Source organism: Anomaloglossus baeobatrachus, chromosome 5, assembly GCF_048569485.1.
Source record: "Anomaloglossus baeobatrachus isolate aAnoBae1 chromosome 5, aAnoBae1.hap1, whole genome shotgun sequence".
Taxonomy (NCBI): Eukaryota; Metazoa; Chordata; class Amphibia; order Anura; family Aromobatidae; genus Anomaloglossus; species Anomaloglossus baeobatrachus.
In genome coordinates, this window is record NC_134357.1 from 39,483,435 (window position 1) to 39,505,716 (window position 22,282).

The 22,282-nt window shown below is 50.0% G+C and overlaps 1 protein-coding gene across 2 annotated transcripts in view; it reads left to right on the forward strand.

The window, feature by feature from the left end:
* ENTPD7 (ectonucleoside triphosphate diphosphohydrolase 7) overlaps positions 1-21,718 on the forward strand; it is a 54,698-nt gene extending 32,980 nt beyond the window's left edge. For both annotated transcript variants that reach the window (XM_075348421.1, XM_075348419.1), the window contains exons 12-13: positions 9,339-9,500; positions 17,586-21,718. In XM_075348421.1, coding sequence (XP_075204536.1) covers positions 9,339-9,500; positions 17,586-17,817 — 394 coding nt within the window. In that variant the 3' untranslated portion in view covers positions 17,818-21,718. The remainder of the gene's footprint in view (positions 1-9,338; positions 9,501-17,585) is intronic.
* The last annotated feature ends 564 nt before the right edge of the window (positions 21,719-22,282 follow it).

Sequence of the window (22,282 nt, forward strand, 5' to 3'; positions counted from 1 at the left end):
CTCTGGGCCGGGTGAAACTGAAAGTAAGTGATGTGAGCTACCGTAGTTATACACCCACCGGAAGTCACGTGATCATGTCATGTGACTTCCGGTATCTGCTGGTGAGTAAATGTTTACCACTGATGCCATTATAATGGCACTATCACATATTGACAGCGCCATTTAAGGGGTTAAATGGCACGGGCAGATAAATATTCTGCTCATGCCTAGAAGAGACATATCTCAGCTGTAAAACTCAGCTGAGATGTGTGCCAGTCGCTGCAAGCTGCCGGCAGCAGACTACGGGCAGTAACGCTAGGACACAATATTACTGCCCGCGGTCGTTAAGGGGTTAAATGTTATCCCTTTTGAATATATTTCAATAAATACATTTTTGTAGTATACTCCATTGTTGTGCGTTTTATGTCCTTGTTTGTAATGTTTTTGTTCATCTCTTTAACTGAAAGCAAACTATACGTCTTGGTATCTGTGTACTTGTACTGACCTGGGGAATCATACTGCCAAGTTTATTTTCCCATATAGTGAACATGGTAAATAAAACGCCCAAAACAACAATTGTGTAATTGCGCTGGGTTTTTTTTTTTTTCCTTGCAATTTCATCGCACTTGGGTTCCAACCCCTCCTCCCCTCCCCCCCCCCCTGTTTTCCAGTACACTGTATGTTAAAATTAATGGTTTCATTCAAAAAGCACAACTCATCCTGCAAAAATAAGTTATGGCTCATGGAAGAAGGGGAGGAAAAAACAAAAAACTGAAAATCACCAGGGGGTAATACACTTTCAGTAGCAAAACAACCTGTTCAATGTGGTTATAGCATTATCTCTAATCATTTGTATGTAAGGCTATGTGCGCACGTTGCGTACTGTCCCTGCAGAAATTTCTGCAGCGATTTGAAGAGCACACGTGTGCTTCATATCGCTGCAGAAACGAAAGCCAATTTCATGCGCTCTGGATGCAGCCCCTCCCATAGACAGAGCGGGGGCTGCATGCAGAGCGAATGAAAGAAGTGACATGTCACTTCTTAGAACGCAGCGCTCCGGCAGCAGCCGAAGCGCTGCGCTCTAATACGCCACGTGCGCACGTCTCCTGCACAATCTCCATAGATTGTGCTGGGGACACAGGATGTATGCAGTTACGCTGCGGTGCAGATCGCAGCGTAACTGCATGCAAATACGCAACGTGCGCACATAGCCTAAAACCAAGGAAATCAGCTGGAGCATATGTAGGTGTCAGGGCAACGTATAGGTGCATGTTCACACTGTGGCCAGTAACTGATATAACCTTGTCGTGGTGGAATGACTTTTGTGATCAAAATGATGTCAACTGTCCCCTAAGTTATTCACATGTACAGTATTACCATTTATTTATTTTTTTTAACTTAGGTTATGATTTGTATCTCGAGGGGAAACTATACACTGTGTTCCAAATTATTATGCAAAAAATATTCTCATATTTTCCTAAATTAACTATGAATTGCAGTCATTGTTATTTTCCAGTCATTACTATTCGAGTATAATTGAAATGTTTTTGATAAAGCTGCCTATGAAAACAGTATATTTTTAAAAAATAATAAACACTCAAAATGCATGTTCCAGATTATTATGCACAGCAGAGTTTTCAAACTTTTTATTTTTATTTTGAAAAACAAAATGGTGAATTGTGAAATTATAAGCATTATCAGCTTATTAAAAAATGAAATCAAACAGTTTTCAAGTCAAAACTTAATTCTAGGTGATGTTAGATTTGCACATAGGACCCCTTGTTCGAAAGAAGCTTCTGAACTCTCTCGTCCATTGAATTTGTCAGTTTTTGGGATGGTTTGTGCTTCAATTGTTTTGCATGTGGACAGAATACCCTCCCAGAGCTGTTGCTTAGATGTCACCTGCCTCCCGCCATCATAGACACTACTCCTTTTGATGATGCTCCAGAGGTTCTCAATGGGGTTGAGGTTAGGGGAAGATGTTGGCCACACCATAAGTTTGTCCTCTTTTATGCCCATAGCAGCCAGAGATGCAGATGTGTTATTTGCAGCATGAGACGGTGCATTATAATGCATGAAAATGATCTTGCTGCGGAATGCGCGGTTCTTCCTCCTGAACCATGGCAGGAAGTGCTGTTTTAGAAACTCTACATAGATTATGGAGTTCATCTTTACCCCTTCAGGGATCCTAAAGGGGCCGACAATCTCTCTCCCCATGATTACAGCTCCTCCTTGTTGGCGCCTTAGCCGTGTTTTCATGGGGTGTCCATCAACCAGCCATCCTCCACTCCATCTGGACCATCGAGCGTTGCACGGCACTCATCGGTGAACAAAACAGTTTGGAAGTCAGTCTTCATGTATGGTTTGGCCACTGGAGCCATTTCTGCTTGTGTGCAGTGGATAGAGGTGGTCGACAGGATGGCTTACACACAGCTGCAAACCTCTGATGGACCCTGCATCTTGTTGTTCGGGGGACGTTGGAGGCACCAGCAGCTTCAAAAACTGGTCTGCTGCTATGGCAAGGCATTTTAGCAGCTGCTCTTTTAACCTGACACAATTGCCTGTTGGAAAGAGTCCTCAATTTTTCCTTATCAGCACGCACACGCGTGTGCTGGGAATCAGCTACATACTTCTTGATTGTGCGATGATCACGATGAAGTGCTTGGCAATGGTGATTGAAGTCATGCCTTGACCTAAATACTCCACGATTTGTTGCTTCTCAGCAGCCGACACAGCCTTTTTCTTTCCCATTTTGGCAAAAAATGTAGGCCGCTTAATAATGTGGAACGGCCTTCTTAAGTAGTCTGGCCTTTATTTGGACACCCCTGTCAAACTAATGTGCACAGGTATCTGCAATTGCTTTCAGTGATATAAAGAGCCCTGACACACATCACCATCAATGATATAAAGTGATATCAAGAGCCCTGACACACATCACCATCAATGATATAAAGTGATATCAAGAGCCCGGACACACATCACCAGCAATGATATAAAGTGATATCAAGAGCCCTGACACACGTCACCTCAATGATATAAAGTGATATCAAGAGCCTGGACACCATCACCAGCAATGAGTTTACATGACAAACAAAAAAATTCTAACCTTATCACTCCTAAACTCTTTTTCTTTGTCGCTCCATTGGGAGACCCAGACCATTGGGTGTATAGCTTCTGCCTCCGGAGGCCACACAAAGTATTACACTTTTAAAAGTGTAACCCCTCCCCTCTGCCTATACACCCTCCCGTGGATCACGGGCTCCTCAGTTTTATGCTTTGTGTGGAAGGAGGCACACATCCACTCATGCATTCTCATACATAGTTATGTCGGATGGAAGAAAAGAGGTCCCCAATGGGGTCCCCGGCATGTTCCCTTCTCACCCCACTAAGTCGGCGGTGTTGTTAAGCTTGAGGTACCCATTGCGGGTACGGAGGCTGGAGCCACATGCCGTCTCCTTCACCATCCCTTATGCGGCTCTGGGAGAAGTGGGATCCTATGCGGTCATCCATGTGCTGGGACCGTGCTCCATCCGCAGCCCCTGGTGGAACCTGCTGGACCGGAGCTTATTCATCCCCAGGGACCGGGCCCTGCAACTTGAAGGTACTCTGTATCCTCATGTGGGGACTGTACAGGGGTCGCACCTTCCCCCCCGGAAGCCGCGGTGGTTCCGTCCGTTATCTTTTCGGCGGACCTCCGTGCCAGCTTGTCGGCCGCGGCCTTAAATTTAGCCCCCGGCTTCGCCGCGGCCTAGTCCGAAAAATCCCGCCCCCGAGCCTGCCTGTCAGGGGTAAGGGCGGGATTGCCGACATGACGTCGGCCTTGAGGGCTGGAGCATCCTGCATGTCTCCCTCCCCCCTCATTGACCACTTGGGGACTCCAGATTCCCGCTCTCTGCTAGCGCCGCCCTCGGCTCCACTCCCCCCCCCCCCCCCCCCTGAGAGCTCCGGCAGCCATTTTTAACATTCTGCTGGTGGATGCTATTCAGCAGCAAGGCTCTGCAGCTCCGGGGGATCCACGACAGGGAATCATATATATATATATATATATATATATATATATGTTAGGAAAGGCGGTATACCCTTTTCCCATATACCCTCAGTGGTCACTCTCCTAAGAGACATCAGCATGTCGTCCACAAGGAGCAAAGCTACTAAGGCACAGATTTTTTTTTTTTTTTCGCGGCCTGTACCTCTTGTGGGGCTATGTTGCCTGCGGGATCCACCTACCCTCACTGTGATCAATGCTCGACTCCTGCCACGCTTGCTCAGCCGGAGCCTAGGGCAATGGTGGGCCCCTCGGCTCAGGTAGATCCCCCTGCTCCCCCTGAGCAGGCTGCAGGGGCAGAGTCACCGGCGTTGGCCTCTTTCGCTGAGAAACTCTCTGTCACTTTCTCAATCCATTGCTCAGTCTATGGACAAATGGTCATCTAAGCTGCTTGAGGCATTGCAGTCCAGACCGGGCTCTTCACAGGCCCCGGTCCCTGTTAGTTTGTCTCCTCCAGGTCCTTCTCGGTCCGCGCCGCAGCGCGCTCCCAGGATAGCCCCTAGGTCCCAGGCCCGGATCGCAGCCCCAGACCTGCTAAGCGGTCTCGCTGGGATTCTTCCCCGGCCTCCTCACGCTGCTCTGGATCCCAGTTTGAGGACTCTCAGGAAGACGAGGCGGACGTGGGAGCTCAGGGCTCTGACCCTGACTTCGCCCTTAACCTTGATACCCCTGAGGGGGACGCATTAGTAAATGATCTTATCTCGTCCATCAACCAGGTGCTGGATCTCTCACCACCACCTCCTCCTGCAGAGGAGTCTGCTTCTCAGCAGGAGAAACACCAATTTCGATTCCCCAAACGTACGCGCAATACGTTTTTTGATCACTCTAACTTCAGGGACGCTGTCCAGAAGCCCAGAGCGGTCCCGGACAAGCGCTTTGCTAAACGGCACACTGACACGCGTTATCCCTTTACAGCTGAAGTCGTGAAGGGCTGGGCACACTCTCCCAAGGTGGATCCTCCAGTCTCTAGATTGGCTGCTAGGTCAGTTGTGTCGGTTGCCGATGGCTCATCCCTGAAGGATGCCACTGACAGACAGATAGAGCTCTTGGTGAAGTCTATTTATGAGGCCACGTGCGCGTCTTTTGCCCCGGCCTTTGCGGCTGTGTGGGCTCTCCAAGCAATCTCAGCATGTCTGACTGAGATTAATGCTGTTACGCGGAATTCTGCTCCGCATGTGTCTTCCTTGACCTCTCAGGCATCAGCATTTTCGTCCTACGCCATGAACGCCGTCCTGGACTCCGCTAGCCGTACGGCTGTGGCATCCGCTAACTCCGTGGCAGTCCGCAGGGCCATGTGGCTGCGCGAATGGAAAGCAGACTCTGCTTCCAAAAGATTCCTAACTGGTTTGCCTTTTTCTGGCGAACGTTTGTTTGGCGAACGGTTGGATGAGATTATTAAGGAATCCTCGGGAAAGGACTCCTCCTTGCCCCAGTCCAAACCTAAGAGACCTCAGCAGAGAAAAATCCAATCGAGGTTTCGGTCCTTTCGTCCCTCCGCCAAGCCCCAATCCTCTTCGTCCAACCGGCCGGAGAAAGGCCAGAGGAACTCCTATGCGTGGCGGTCTAAGTCACGCCCCCAAAAGGCCGCAGGAGGCACTGCCTCCAAGACGGCCTCCTCATGACTCTCGGCCTCATCTAGCCACATCCTCGGTCGGTGGCAGGCTCTCCCGCTTTGGAGACGCCTGGTGGCCACACGTTCAAGACCGATGGGTGAGAGACATTCTGTCTCATGGTTACAGGATAGAGTTCAGCTCTCGACCTACGGCTCGTTTTTTCAGAACCTCTCCACCCCCCGCACAGGCCGATGCACTTTTTCAGGCAGTGGACGCTCTGAAGATGGAAGGAGTTGTGATTCCCGTTCCCCTTCAGGAACGTGGTCGCGGATTTTACTCCAACTTGTTCGTGGTGCCAAAAAAGGACGGGTCATTCCGTCCCGTTCTGGACCTCAAGCTACTCAACAGACATGTGAGAACCAGACTGTTTCGGATGGAATCTCTCCGCTCGGTCATCGCCTCGATGTCATAAGGAGACTTCCTAGCATCGATCGACATCAAGGATGCGTATCTCCATGTGCCGATCGCACCCGAACATCAACGTTTCCTGCGTTTCGCCATCGGGGACGAACACCTCCAGTTCGTCGCATTGCCCTTCGGCCTGGCGACAGCCCCACGGGTGTTCACCAAAGTCATGGCATCCGTCGTGGCGGTCCTGCACTCTCAGGGCCACTCGGTGATCCCATACTTGGATGATCTCCTAGTCAGGGCCCCTTCTCGGGTGGCGTGTCAACGAAGTCTTACCGTCACTCTGGCGACTCTCCAGCAGTTCGGGTGGATCATCAATTTCCCGAAATCCAAGTTGACGCCGACACAATCACTGACTTACCTCGGGATGGAGTTTCATACCCAGCCAGCGTTAGTCAAGCTCCCGCGGGACAAATAGCTTGCTCTGCAGGCGGGGGTGCAGTCACTTCTTCGGAGTCAGTCACACCCCTTAAGGCGCCTCATGCACTTCCTGGGGAAGATGGTTGCAGCTATGGAGGCAGTGCCGTTCGCGCAATTCCATCTACGGCCACTCCAATGGGACATTCTTCACAAATGGGACAAGAGTTCGGCTTCCCTCGACAAGAACATCTCTCTTTCACTTGCAGCCAAAACATCACTTCAGTGGTGGCTCCTACCCACATCTCTGTCTCGGGGAAAATCCTTCCTCCCTCCAACCTGGGCCGTGGTCACCACGGACGCGAGCCTGTCAGGTTGGGGAGCAGTTTTTCTCCACCACAGGGCTCAAGGAACCTGGACTCCAATAGAATCGTCCCTTCAGATCAATATTCTGGAGATAAGGGCAGTATATCTAGCCCTATTGGCTTTCCATCGGTGGCTGGAGGGCAGGCAGATCCGAATCCAGTCGGACAACGCCACTGCCGTCGCCTACATCAACCACCAAGGCGGCACTCGCAGTCGTCAAGCCTTCCAGGAAGTCAGGCGGATTCTGCAGTGGGTGGAAGTCACAGGCTCAACCATCTCCGCAGTTCACATCCCGGGCGTGGAAAACTGGGAAGCAGATTTTCTCAGTCGTCAGGGCATGGACGCGGGGGAATGGTCTCTTCACCCAGATGTGTTTCGAGAGATCTGTCGCCGCTGGGGAACGCCGGACGTCGATCTCATGGCGTCACGACACAACAACAAGGTCCCGGCCTTCATGGCACGGTCTCAGGATCACAGAGCTCTGGCAGCGGACGCTCTGGTCCAGGATTGGTCGCAGTTTCGACTGCCATATGTGTTTCCCCCTCTGGCGATGCTGCCCAGAGTACTACGCAAGATCCGGTTCGACTGCCGTCGCGCCATTCTCGTCGCTCCAGACTGGCCAAGGCGGTTGTGGTATCCGGATCTGTGGCATCTCACGGTGGGTCAACCGTGGGCGCTTCCAGACCGCCCAGACTTGCTGTCACAAGGGCCGTTTTTCCATCTGAATTCTGTGGCCCTCAACCTGACTGTGTGGCCATTGAGTCCTGGCTCCTAGCGTCTTCAGGGTTATCTCAGGATGTCATTGCCACCATGAGACAAGCCAGGAAGCCAACGTCCGCCAAAATCTATTACAGGTCCTGGCAAATCTTATTATCCTGGTGCTCTGATAACGGTTTTCCTCCATGGCCGTTTGCTTTACCCACATTTCTTTCATTCCTACAATCTGGAATGGACAAGGGTTTGTCCCTCGGCTCTCTCAAGGGCCAAGTCTCTGTGTTTTTTCAAAAGCGTCTAGCCAGGTTTCCGCAGGTCCGCACGTTCCTGCAGGGGGTTTGCCACATGGTCCCACCTTACAAACGTCCGTTGGAACTTTGGGATCTTAACAGGGTTCTGACGGCTCTTCAAATGCCGCCTTTTGAGCCGCTGCGAGATGTCTCTCTCTCCCGTCTTTCTCAGAAGGTGGCCTTCCTGGTGGCAGTCACATCACTTCGGAGAGTGTCTGAGCTTGCAGCGCTGTCATGCAAAGCCCCCTTCCTGGTTTTCCACCAGGATAAGGTGGTTCTGCGTCCTGTCCCGGAATTTCTCCCTAAGGTGGTATCCCCTTTTCATCTAAATCAGGATATCTCCTTGCCTTCCTTTTGCCCTAATCCAATTCACCAGTGTGAAAAGGATTTGCACTCTTTGGATCTAGTGAGAGCACGCCGGTTCTACGTGTCTCGCACGGCGCCCCTGCGCCGTTCAGATGCGCTCTTTGTCCTTGTCGCTGGCCAGCGTAAGGGCTCTCAGGCCTCCAAGTTAACCTTGGCTTGGTGGATCAAGGAACCGATTCTCGAGGCCTACCGTTCTTCTGGGCTTCCGATTCCTTCAGGGCTGAAAGCCCATTCTACCAGAGCCGTAGGTGCGTCCTGGGCATTGCGGCACCGGGCGACGGCTCTGCAGGTGTGTCAGGCAGCTACGTGGTCTAGTCTGCACACTTTCACGAAACACTATCAAGTGCATGCCTATGCTTCGGCAGACGCCAGTCTAGGTAGGCGAGTCCTCCAGGCGGCGGTTGCCCACCTGTAAGAGGGGGCCGTTTTTCGGCTCCTTTTATTGAGGTATTCTTTTACCCACCCAGGGACTGCTCTTGGACGTCCCAATTGTCTGGGTCTCCCAATGGAGCGACAAAGAAAAAGGGAATTTTGTTTACTTACCGTAAATTCCTTTTCTTCTAGCTCCTATTGGGAGACCCAGCACCCGCCCCTGTTCCCTTAGGGCTGGTTGTTCTTTTTGTGTACACATGTTGTTCATGTTGAATTGTTCTTATGGTTCATGGTTTTCAGTTCTCCGAACATCCTTCGGATTGAATTTACCTTAGACCAATTTATAAGTTTCCTCCTTCCTGCTTTTGCACCAAAACTGAGGAGCCCGTGATGCACGGGAGGGTGTATAGGCAGAGGGGAGGGGTTACACTTTTTTAAAAGTGTAATACTTTGTGTGGCCTCCGGAGGCAGAAGCTATACACCCAATTGTCTGGGTCTCCCAATAGGAGCTAGAAGAAAAGGAATTTACGGTAAGTAAACAAAATTCCCTTTTTTGCATAATAATTTGGAACACAGTGTATATTATTTAATAAAATACTGTATTGATATAGCTTTGAATACTAATGTTTATATATAGAAAAATCACAACTACAGAATGTGCAACTCATCTCACAAAGCAAAAGTCTCTTGCAGGAGAAAAAAAAAAATTAAAAATTGGCCGATTTTTAAATGCAAATTGGTAAAAAAAACAAAAAAAACTTCTTGCCCACGCACACAGGTGATCATGTTGGAGTGACATGTGAACTATCACACATTTCTGCTTTCCAGGTATCAGTGCTTTAAGTCTGCATGGATGCATAAAGTCCTTCACGATGGTTTCCACTTTCCTTCCGGTTACCCAAACCTGAAGACTGCCCAGCTGGTGTATGACAAGGAGGTGCAGTGGACGCTCGGAGCTATTCTTTACAAAACTCGCTTTCTACCACTCAGGTAAGTGACCCGACACATGGAGCCATCTGTTATGTATCAGGCGTCGGGTGAGGCGCAAATGACTTAATAGTGTTCTCCAAGCTCTTCCCAGCCTCTGTCCTTTAGTCCTCTTGGGAGGGTTTACCAGGGCGCATCCGCTTTCTACACTAAGTCAGTTGTAACTCCACAGTTCATGCCAGTAATTCCCTGGGCCCGGTGAGAAGATCTTCAGCAGCGGGAAAACCTTTAGATTTGAATTTAGATCAGTGGTTTCCAAACTCCAGTCCTCACGGCCCCCAACAAATCATGTTTTCAGGATTTCCTTAATGATTCTATCACCTTTTAAAGGGAACCTGCCATGTCCAATATGCACCCAGCACCACGAGCAGTTCTGGGTGTATATTGCTAATCTCTGCCTAACCGTCCCTGTATACACTAGCATAGATGAAGAGTTCTTTAGAAAAATTATTTCGAAAGATCTTTTACTGTATGCTAATGAGCGAGGGGACTAGTCCCCTGGGCGTCAGTTGCCCCATTAGCATAGTAGTACGCCCCTGTGGGCATGCTAACATGCTAATGAATACACAGCATCAGAGGATGATCTCACTCACCTCTCCGCTGCCATCGCGTCCGACGGGGGATTTTGGCTCAATGCGCATGACCCCAGAGTTTGGGTTATGCGCACTATGAGGCTGGGTGTACACGTCCTGGCTTCAAAATGAAGTAGTGCGCATGACCCAAACTCCTGTGACCCTGTGTATTCATTAGCATGTTTGCACACCTATAGGGGTGTGCTAACATGCAAATGGGAACTAACGCCCAGGGGACTAGTCCCCGCGCTCATTAGCATATCATATAGGATCTTTAGAAATACGTTTTCTATAGATCTTTTCTTTATCGTTCCTATGGGAGACCCAGACATTGGGTGTATAGCGTCTGCCTCCGGAGGACACACAAAGTACTACACTTAAAAGTGTAGCTCCTCCCTCTGAGCTTATACACCCCCTGGAGAACCAGATCTAGCCAGTTTATCGCTTTGTGTTCAGGAGGCATACATCCACACATGCATTCTCATCTGATTTTTTATTTTTGGAAAGAGTTTAAAGAAAAGCGGGTCCAAACTGGACCCCCGGCATGTCCCTTCTCACCCCACTGTGTCGGCGGTGCTGTTAAGGTTGATTCCAAGGCTGGAGCCTTACATGCCGTGCTCCTTCACCATCCCTCTGGGCTCTGGCTTGAAGTGGGAGCCAGCACGGTTCTCCATGCTTTGCAGGAGACCGGTCTCCATCCGCAGCCCTTCAGGATCCTGCTGGACCGGAGCACTCGCCCCCAGGGACTTGGAACCCTGCGTCTCAGCAAGCTAAGTACCTGAGACGTTTATATATGGGGGTCCCTTGTACTTTATTGTTGTGGGAGAGTGTGCTGAGTGTTTTTTGTGACATTTCCGGCGGGTTCTCTGGCTGTCGCCTGAGAACCGCGCCGATGGTGCCTGCGCGCCGGCCGCACTGCTCAAATTTAGGCCCCGGCTTCGCCGGAGGCCTAGTTTCGGTTTCACTGCCCTCACATGTCATTCATGCAGAGGGACAGTGCGGCTCCGCCCAGCGGCCGTTCTGCACAGGGGAGAGACACTCCTCACTGAGTACATGTCTCCTCCCCTGTAAGTCTCTTTGGCCCTCCAGATCCCGCTCTCAGAGTGAGTCCCGCCCCCTCTCTTCACTCCGGCGCCATTTTCTCAGCGTTCTCCCTGCGATCAGCGCTGGCTGCAGCATCCCTGCTGAGGTGCTTGGGGGTCCGGACTTTGGGATCTGGAGGGCACACAAAACCGCTCCAGCGGTCTGGTAAGCCACAACTCCGGTTGTGGACCTTCTGTATATACTCTCTAGGGGTCATTCTGGCGGAGCCCCCACTCCAGCAGCATGTCTCACACGAGGAGCAAGGCTCCAAAGCTGTATTCAGTATGCACTGCATGTAAGCTCATACTGCCTGAACCGAGCACCTATCCACATTGTGATGTCTGCTCTAACCTAACGATGCCTCAGCCTGGAATTGCCCCCCCAGTGGTCTCTCCGGCTGCTCCGGCTCCTGTGGCTGAACCCCCGGCTTGGGTAGAATCCTTTTCTAGGTCTATCTCCCAGTCTTTTGCTGACTCCATGGGACAGCTGTCCAGGACTTTGCTGAACATGCATCAGCCCCCTTCACAGGGTGCCTCTGCTGCTAGGGGTCTCTCAGGACCGGAGCTCACAGAGGATTCATCATCAGGTCCCAGACCCCGTCCTCCTAAGAGGAGACGCAGGGCTCCCTCTCCTTCCTCGTCCCGTGGCTCTTTTTCAGAAGCTGACTCGCAGGACGAGGAGGATGCCTTTACAGGAGGCTCGGAGGCTAACTCCATGTGCCCCATTGATCTGTCCGAGAGTGACTCAGATGTTAGTGATTTGATTGCGTCCATTAATTCTGTACTGGATCTCAATCCGCCAGTATCAGAGGAGCAACCCTCTCTGGCAGAAAAGCACCAGTTTACCTCGCCTAAGAGGGCAACGAGTGTGTTCTTTAACCACTCCAGTTTTCAGGCCGCTGTGACCAAGCCTAGGGCCTGTCCTGACAAACTCTTCCCGAAGCGTGGTTCTGATGTCTGGTTTCCATTTCCACCTGAGGTGGTCAAGGAGTGGGCTCATTCACCAAAGGTAGACCCTCCGGTGTCTAGGCTATCAGCCCGGACCGTTGTATCAGTGGCTGATGGCACCTCTCTTAAGGATTCCAATGACCGCCAGGTCGACCTTCTGGCCAAATCTGTATATGAGGCGGCAGGAGCCTCGTTCTCCCCAACTTTTGCAGCAGAGTGGGCTCTCAAAGCCATCTCTGCTTCTCTGGAGGAGATGCATTCCCTCACCAGGGAATCTATGCCCGAACTGGTTACCTTAACTTCCCAAGCTTCAGCTTTTTCATCCTATGCCATGTCTGCCATGCTGGAGGCTTCTCACCGCACTGCGGTGGCTTCGGCTAATTCCCTCGCTATCCGCAGGATCTTGTGGCTTCGAGAGTGGAAGGCAGATGCTTCTTCAAAGAAGTACCTTGCTGGGCTCCCTTTTGCTGGATCCAGGCTGTTTGGTGAACAGCTGGATGAAATTATTAAGGAAGCTACTGGCGGGAAGAGTACTTCCATGCCACAAACCAAAACCAGGAAACCTGTCCAGGGTAGGAATCTGTCGAGGTTTCGTTCCTTTCGTTCCTCCAACTGGTCGTCCTCTAAGCCCTCGGCCTCGTCCACTAACTCAGCCAAGGACCAAAAATCCAGCTGGCTCACAAAGGCGCGTCCACAGAAGACCGCAGGAGCTGCTGCCGCTAAGGCAGCCTCCTCTTGACTATCTGTCCGCGCCAGCAACGTCCTTAGTCGGTGGCAGGCTCTCCCACTTTGGCGACGTGTGGTTTCAACACGTCTCCGATCAGTGGGTAAGGGATATCATCTCCCACGGCTACAGGATAGAATTCTCTTCCAGCCCGCCAAACAGATTTTTTTCTGTCAACTCCCCCCTGCTCCAAGGCCGCCGCCTTCTCTCAGGCCGTGGCATTCTTGCAGGCCAACGGAGTAATTGTACCGGTTCCCGCCCGGGAACGGTTCAGAGGTTTCTACTCAAATCTCTTCCTAGTCCCCAAAAAGGACGGTTCCTTCCGGCCCATCCTGGATCTCAAGCTTCTCAACAAGCATGTCCGGGTGCGGCATTTTCGCATGGAGTCTCTGCGATCAGTCATTGCCTCTATGACCCAAGGGGAGTTCCTGGCGTCCATCGACATCAGAGATGCCTATCTGCATGTGCCAATTGCAGTTTCACACCAGCGTTTGCTACGTTTTGCAATCTGAGAGGAACATTTCCAATTCGTGGCTCTCCCCTTCGGGTTAGCCACGGCCCCTCGGGTATTCACCAAGGTCATGGCAGCAGTGGTTGCGGTTCTGCACCTCCAGGGGTTGGCAGTGATTCCTTACCTGGACGACCTTCTTGTCAAGGCTTCATCCAGCGCAGACTGTCAGCGGAGTGTTTCGCTCACTCTCGCCACTCTAGCCCAATTCAGGTGGCTTGTCAATCTTCCCAAATCCACTCTGACTCCGACCCAGAGGCTCACGTACCTAGGGATGCAGTTCGAGACTCTGCCGGCACTTGTGAAGCTGCCCTTAGTCAAACAGCAGTCCCTCCAACTAGCGGTGCGCTCTCTGCTGAGGCCCCGCCGTTATTCCATCAGGCACCTAATGCAGGTGCTGGGTCAGATGGTGGCGTCAATGGAGGCTGTTCCCTTTGCCCAGTTCCATCTGCGTCCTCTGCAGCTGGACATTCTCCGCTGTTGGGACAAGCGGACTTCCTCCTTGCACAGGCTAGTGGCTCTGTCGCCACAGACCAGGAGCTCTCTTCAGTGGTGGCTTCGGCCCCTCTCTCTGTCTCAGGGGCGCTCCTTCCTGGCCCCGTCCTGGGTGATCCTCACCACGGATGCCAGTCTATCCGGCTGGGGAGCGGTATGTCTCCACCACCGAGCGCAGGGCACTTGGACTCCGTCCGAGTCAGCCCTTTCGATCAATGTGCTAGAAACCAGAGCTGTGCTTCTAGCTCTCCTAGCCTTTCACCACCTGTTGGCGGGCAAGCACATCCGAGTCCAGTCAGAGAACGCGACAGCGGTTGCCTACATCAATCACCAAGGTGGGACACGCAGCCGCCTGGCAATGTTGGAGGTTCAACGCATCCTTCAATGGACGGAGGACTCAAAGTCCACCATATCCGCAGTCCACATCCCAGGCGTGGAAAACTGGGAAGCAGATTATCTCAGCCGTCAAACCGTGGACAGTGGCGAGTGGTCCCTGCATCCGGCAGTGTTTCAGTCAATCTGCCGCAAGTGGGGCACTCCGGAAGTGGACCTAATGGCATCCCGTCACAACAACAAGGTTCCGGTTTACGTGGCTCGCTCCCACGATCCTCAGGCCTTTGCAGCGGACGCTCTGGTTCAAGACTGGTCCCAGTTTCGTCTGTCCTACGTGTTTCCCCCTCTAGCTCTCTTGCCCAGAGTTCTGCGCAAGATCAGAATGGAGGGCCGTCGGGTCATCCTCATTGCTCCGGACTGGCCCAGGCGAGCTTGGTACCCAGACCTGCTCCATCTGTCCGTAGAGGTGCCGTGGCATCTTCCGGACCGTCCAGACCTTCTCTCACAAGGTCCGTTTTTCCGCCAGAATTCTGCGGCTCTCAGATTGACGGCGTGGCTCTTGAGTCCTGGATCTTGACGGCTTCTGGTATCCCTCCTGATGTCATCTCCACTATGACTTGGGCCCGTAAGTCTTCCTCTGCCAAGATCTATCACAGGACTTGGAAGATTTTCCTGTCCTGGTGTCGCTCTTCCGGCCATTCTCCTTGGCCTTTTTCCTTGCCGACCCTTCTGTCTTTTCTACAGTCCGGTCTGCAGCTAGGACTATCCCTCAACTCTCTCAAGGGATAAGTCTCAGCTTTGTCAGTTCTGTTCCAGCGGCGTATCGCCCGGCTGGCTCAGGTCCGCACCTTCATGCAAGGTGCGTCTCACATCATCCCGCCTTACTGGCGGCCCTTGGATCCCTGGGACCTCAATTTTGTTCTCACGGTATTGCAGAAACCCCCCTTTGAGCCTCTTAGGGAGGTTTCTTTGTTTCGTCTTTCACAGAAGGTGGTCTTTCTAGTGGCCATACCTTCCCTCAGGAGAGTCTCTGATTTAGCTGCGCTCTCTTCGGAGTCACCTTTTTTGGTTTTTCATCAAGACAAGGTGGTTCTCCGTCCGACTCCGGACTTTCTCCCTAAAGTGGTTTCTCTTTTCCACCTTAACCAGGACATTACCCTACCTTCCTTTTGTCCGGCTCCTGTTCATCGCTTTGAAAAAGCGTTGCATACTCTGGATCTGGTGCGGGCGCTCCGGATCTATGTGTCTCGCACCGCTGCTCTTAGGCGGTGCACCTCTCTTTTTGCGCTAACCACAGGTCGGCGCAAGGGTCTCTCTGCTTCTAAGCCGACCTTAGCCCGTTGGATTAGGTCGACCATTTCGGATGCCTACCAGTGTTCTCAGGTGCCTCTCCCGCCGGGGATCAAGGCACACTCGACCAGAGCTGTCGGTGCCTCTTGGGCTTTCAGGCACCAGGCTACGGCTCAGCAAGTCTGTCAGGCTGCCACTTGGACTAGCCTGCATACCTTTTCAAAGCACTACCAAGTGCATGCTCATGCTTCGGCAGATGCGAGCTTGGGCAGACGCATCCTTCAGGCGGCTGTCACCCATTTGTGAAGTTAGGCTCCGCCTACTTCTTAGTTTTTTCTGTTTATTCCCACCCAGGGACAGCTTTGAGACGTCCCATAGTCTGGGTCTCCCATAGGAACGATGAAGAAAAAGAGAATTTTGTTTACTTACCGTAAATTCTTTTTCTTATAGTTCCGTATTGGGAGACCCAGCTCCCTCCCTGTTGCCTGTTGGCAATTTCTTGTTCCGCGTGTTTATCACCGGCTGTTGTCGTGGACAGAGTCTCCGGTTGTTCTGGCTCTTGCTCTGTTTTTACTTATGGGTGGCTATTCTCCTTCAGCTTTTGCACTAAACTAGCTAGATCTGGTTCTCCAGGGGGTGTATAAGCTCAGAGGGAGGAGCTACACTTTTGAGTGTAGTACTTTGTGTGTCCTCCGGAGGCAGAAGCTATACAGCCAATGTCTGGGTCTCCCAATAGGGAACTATAAGAAAAAGAATTTACGGTAAGTAAACAAAATTCTCTTTTTTATCTATGCTGGTGTATGCAGGGACAGTTAGGCAGGGATTAGCAATATGCAGCCAGGACTGTTCGTTGTTCTGGTGCATATTACACCTGACAGGTTCCCTTTAATGCTATCAAGGCATCACCTGTGCAATAGTAAGGAAATCCTGAAAACATGCCCTGATGGGGGCCGAGAGGACTAGAGCTTGAAAACCATTGCTCTAGATTCATGTTTGGAGACTTGTGAAATTGAAATCTGTAGCATTTCTCCATCTAAAGTCCACAATTATTTCACACCTGCAAGGGGGTGAGGTAGCAGTGGCTGTTTTTTTGCTGTCTACATTCTGTCCGTAATACAAAATAAGAAAACTGACAGCACTTCCTAACAGACAAGTGTGAACAGGTACATACTGAACATGAAATAAACAACTGTACGCTGAGATTCTAAGGTATACAGACATAGATTATAGAAGCTTGAACATACTGCTAAGGAAATAAATGTCAAAATTGAGACACTTGGCGTGGAAAAAAACCCCCAAAACGTTTTATTAGAGCCCAGCCGCAAGCGTCAGGGCGTATCTCTTAATGCGGTGTCCCTGTCTATTGTTGCCTATATCTAAACAGCCTACTATTTTATGGGCGGGCAGGAACCTAAGTGGAAATTAAAAATTGCCTTAAGCCAATGGGAAAAGTGTGCTTAGTCATGAGGCATGACCCTAGAATGCAAAATTAGGAAACTGATGGTATTTAACAGACAAGTGTAAACGGGTGCATACTGAACATGAAATAAACTAACAAGTAAACAGCTGCACTCTGAGATGCTAAGGTATACAGATATTGAACACTGGAACGAACATGTAGGTTCAATGAAATAAATAGGGTCATGCCTTTCCCATCAGCTTAAAGCAATTTTTAATTTCCTATTAGCAGGTTTCTGCCCTCCCATAAAATTGTAGGCTGTAGGCATCATTAGACAGGGATGGAGCATACGAGATACACCTTGACTCTGGCTGCTGGGCTTGCATAAATCTGGCCTTTATACGCTAAGCTTCTCAATATTTACATCTAGTTCCTTAACAGTAATGCGTGTCTAGTTTCCAGTCTTCTATGTCTGTATACTTAGTGCAGCGGATTGTTGGTTGAGACACTATTTGAAAGAAAAGTGCCGATATCTGAAGAATGAATACAAATTTGAAGAAGTGAATTTCAAAAGTGCTTACAAGAACAATCTGACAATATCCTTGTAGGATGGCAATAACTATTAAGATCCTAAGAGTTGCTCACATTACAGCCATGTAAATTCGGCCTAGGTGCGGCGGTAACAGATTTTGTCGGTGCAGCGCTTCCGCCTTGACCACGTGTCTTTCTTCTTGCAGGGACATCCGGCAGGACGGCGCTCGTCCGGCTCACGTTAGCTGGTACCGGATCTCGTTTGTCTACAACCACTACCTGTTCTTCGCCTGCATCCTGGTGGTGCTGCTGTCCATCATCCTCTACATCTTCCGCCTGAGACGCATCCACAGGAGGCTGGCGCGGGCCTCCGCCCTGGACTTATTATTACTGGAGGAGGGGGTCCACGTGATAGCAGAGCCTGCGCTTCCCAGATAGTGCCGATCCAGCACCGCACCATGGGGTTATGGAGTTGTAATTTTAAATACGGGTTTTCGGTTCAAATTCAGCCGTCTGAGTATCACAGATCAAGTATGGACAGGCAGCAGGTCTCCTAACCTAAATTTGAGGCTGTCATGTTTGGGTCAGGTGATTTGTGACCATCTTGTCGTAGCCCATTTCCGTTAAACCGCTATAGACACATATTGTAGATTCTGCAGCGTGCACTGAATCTGATTTCCCCCCCCCGGCTCCATATCTATGGTGTATAGGTAACGCGTGCCTCTTATTTCTGCCATGAGGCGGGCGTTCACATATTGGGCTCATTTTTCAGAGCTGAAGTCCGAAATCTTTACATTCCAAATCTGAGTATTTATAAGCTAAAGAGAACGGTGACATAAGTGATGGCGGATGCTGCAGAAGCAATACCTCGATCTGTACCGCAAACGTCACCGGTGCTAATCTGTATACATTCCTGGCTCATACCATGAGCGCCTATACACTCCATTGTAAACAACTGTGATCCGTAAACCCGGCAGCTGATATGTTCTACCTACATTATATGGGGTGTCTGGACTTCTCAGTCATCCAACAGCAGCTGAAATTGATATAAAATACCCTATAAGTTCCTGTGCGCACGCTGCGGATTTGCCGCAGGAATGCTGCAGAAAATGTTTAACATTTCTGCAGTCATTCTCCAGCAAAACCTGTGGGAATAAAAAAAAAATGCTGTGCGCACACTACGTTTGTGTACCTGTGGATTTTGCCACGGAATTAATGAGCATATCACTTTTTTTCTGCAGGTACCTGAGGTTTTTGCCATAGATAATGGTAAAAACACTTGCAGGGACCAAAACGCGGCAAATACGCTTGCGGATTTTGCTACTTTTACCTCTACCTCAGAGGGTCCGGAATTTTAAGAAAATTCCATTTTCTAGTGCGCACAGAACCTTAGCCAGGGTTTTTTCTAGGAGTTTTCTGGAGCTGATCTGCTCCAAAAAACACTGCAAAGTCCCTGCATATTCATTTCTGAAACCTCTGTGTTCAGTTTTTTCTCTCCGTTTCAGGTCTTAAAAAACACCTGAAAAAGTGCAGATCCCTACTTTGAAGTGGCTCCTGATGGGAAACTCTCAAACTAGGCATTGTCCAATCAAGAGGCTGCAAAAAAAAAAAATAAAAATTTGTACATGCTTGAAAAAGTTTTTAGGAAACATATCTCCTCCAAAGGAGGAGAGTTTTCTGAATCTGTTTTCAACTCAAACCACTGTCTGCACCTCTCTCAGCCGGACTTACCGTGACAGTTTTTGTGGGGGGTTTCCTCCCGGTTCTCCAGTTTTCTCCCACACTCCAAAGACTTACTGATAGGAAATATAGAGTGTGAGCCCCGATGGGGACAGGGATGATGATGTTTGAAAAGTGTTGTGGAATTAATAGCACTATATAAGTGAGTAAAATAATAGCTCGCCCTTTGCTCCAGCACCACTGATCCAGCAGGGATGTTATGTGACTGTTGGACGTGACCACTGCAGCCAATCTCTAGATGAGCTGTGACACTTGTACATACTGAGACCAGTGATCGGCCGCAGCAGTCATCTGATGGATGAACATTAAGTCATTGCTGTGGCATCAGTGATTAATAGGCAGGTAATGGTTCTATAACAACCTCTACTATGAGTCTGTGTCCAGGCATGCCCTGGAGGTAGTGTAGTGTGAACAGGCACTGAGTATAATGGCTCCACACCTCTTTGCTTTTAATGACAATTTCATCTCCACTGGAGACGAGGATAAGGCCCTTTCCTTCAGGTAAGACCCCCGCTGGCTCTGGTAACTAGCAACTATTAAAATCAGCAGGCATCTATGTTTTTAGACTTACCAGCTGGCCCAGTAATAGGAGGCCCTTGCATCTAGCTGCATTAGGGTACAGTTCCACTTGCGTATAGTTTCTGATGCGAGAGCATCGGAAGCGATATGCTAATGACCCTCTGCTGCGAGCGTCAGCCGAGGGTCATGCAACTGATCCGATCTTGCGATCTCATCACAGCTGCGGAGAAGAGGGAGGGATCACTTTCTCCCCATCTCCTGCGCTGCCTGTCTCTGCGTATATCGCACTGCACTCAGATTATATGAGTGCAGTGTGATGTGTCACACGCTCCCATAGACTTGTATGGGGATGTGTGAGCCGAGACTCGCTACCAAACACAGCATTCCGCATGCCGTTATGGCATGAGAAATCAATCGCAGATGGACACTGCCCCCATGGTTTTGCACTAGAGTGAGAGCAATCCAATGTTTTATTGGATTGCACTACTCCGTACAAAACGCACGTGGAACTGAGGCCTTATTGACCATTATGGCCGGCACCCTCATACAGCAGATCCAAAGCAAACTGTTTCAGAGAGTCTACCAAAGGCCACATTTACCCACCTGTACATGATCGCTGGGGGTCTGGGATATTTAACTTTTATGTATTCTGGAAACACAGATCCCAAAATCCTCTGTGTGATACAAGTGTTAGTGAGCATGTGCAGCCACCAATCATATAAACAGTGACTGGTCGCACATGCTCAGTACCATCCTATGCACAGGGGACCTCAGACACATGATCTATGGGGGGTGCAAATTGGTCAGCCCCAGCGATCATATTTATTCTTCTGGAGCGGTGATACGTTTTTATGGGAGTTCTAGTTTCCCATCATCTGGAGAGCCACAGATTTTAGATATCACTTTTTTACCACTGGCTCTGTCATTAATACACTGCCGCTATGGCCCGGCATACAGATGGATAACAATCCCCATAACTATGGCCTTGGACATAGGGCAGTTCTCAGACATTTGCTGCTGCCACCTTCTTTCCTATAAAAGATGCTCAACATCTCTGCTTGCTGTCATTTGATAGCATATATTTGTAAACAGTAAAAAAAATAAAAAATAAAAATGGGTACTTCTGTCAAAAGAACATAGAAACCAAGATAAGGTTTCATTCACTGACAACAAACAGAGATTATACACTGAGGAATTAAACCTGTTCTGCACAGTGAAAAAGCTTTATATGAACCAGGACAGGAAGTACTCCTGTAAAGAATGGGGTCTCCGTCCTTGTGAACCTTCCTCTATAACCCACTCACAGTCCTGCCATAGCAGTCAATGAAGTAATGACCATCAGGGGAATCATGCACGATGGTCACACTCCACATCTAGGATGTAATTTCCACACTGTGAAATGTTTTTGTTCTTGCTATATTTAAAGGGACTGTATTCGTGGGTGGGGGGGGGAACCCCCAAACAGCACCACTCTTATCTACAGGTTGTGTGGGGTACTGCAAGTCATCACCATTCACTTAACCCTAGAATGCGCAACCATAGAAAACAAGTGACCTAGCAGGCCTGCGAGGCCCCAGGTATGCGTTCTAGGGTTAAAGGATAAAAATACCTTTTGGGAGCATTTTTATTTTTCCAAAATATGTTAGTCTTTGGCTTCTCACTGGACATAGCAGCCTGCAGAATGTATATACCACCCGCTAATCTCAGGTCTAGCTCCTTATCTTTCTCCTGATCCATTTTTAAGCTAAATTATGAGCAAAACGTTCATAAAATTGGCTAAGAAGCTGGTTTGGGAGAAGAGAGATAAGAGTTGCAGATTTTGCTGTGAGTTGAGCCTACTATTGATTGTACAGTCTATGTACAGTGATCATAGAAACCAGGTTGTCTTAAAGGGAACTGGTCACCAGATTTGGGGCCTATAACCTGCGGCCACCACCAGTGGGCTCTTATATACAGTACTAGAAGGTGGCCCGATTCTACGCATCGGGTATTCTAGAATTTATGTATCGTGTAGTTAATGTATGATTTTCTTTGGCGCTCCATTGGGAGACCCAGACAATTGGGTGTATAGCTATGCCTCCGGAGGCCACACAAAGTATTACACTAAAAGTGTAAAGCCCCTCCCCTTCAGCCTATACACCCCCCGTGCTGCCACGGGCTCCTCAGTTTTTATGCTTTGTGCGAAGGAGGTCAGACATCCACGCATAGCTCCACAGCTTAGTCAGCAGCAGCTGCTGACTATGTCGGATGGAAGAAAAGAGGGCCCATACTAGGGCCCCCAGCATGCTCCCTTCTCACCCCACTCTTGTCGGCGGTGTTGTTAAGGTTGAGGTATCCATTGCGGGTACGGAGGCTGGAGCCCACATGCTGTTTTCCTTCCCCATCCCCCTTAGGGCTCTGGGTGAAGTGGGATCCTATCGGTCTCCAGGCACATGAGACCGTGCTCCATCCACAGCTCCTGAGGACTCTGCTGGATAGGAGCCGAGTATCGTTCAGGGACATGGCCCTGCTACTTTGAGGTACTCTGTGTCCCCGTGGGGACCGCGCACAGCAACACTCCAGCATTGCTGGGTGTGCTAGTGCACCGGGGACCGCGGCGCTGACTGCGTTTGTGCCTTTACACACTGCAGCGTCGCTGAGTGTG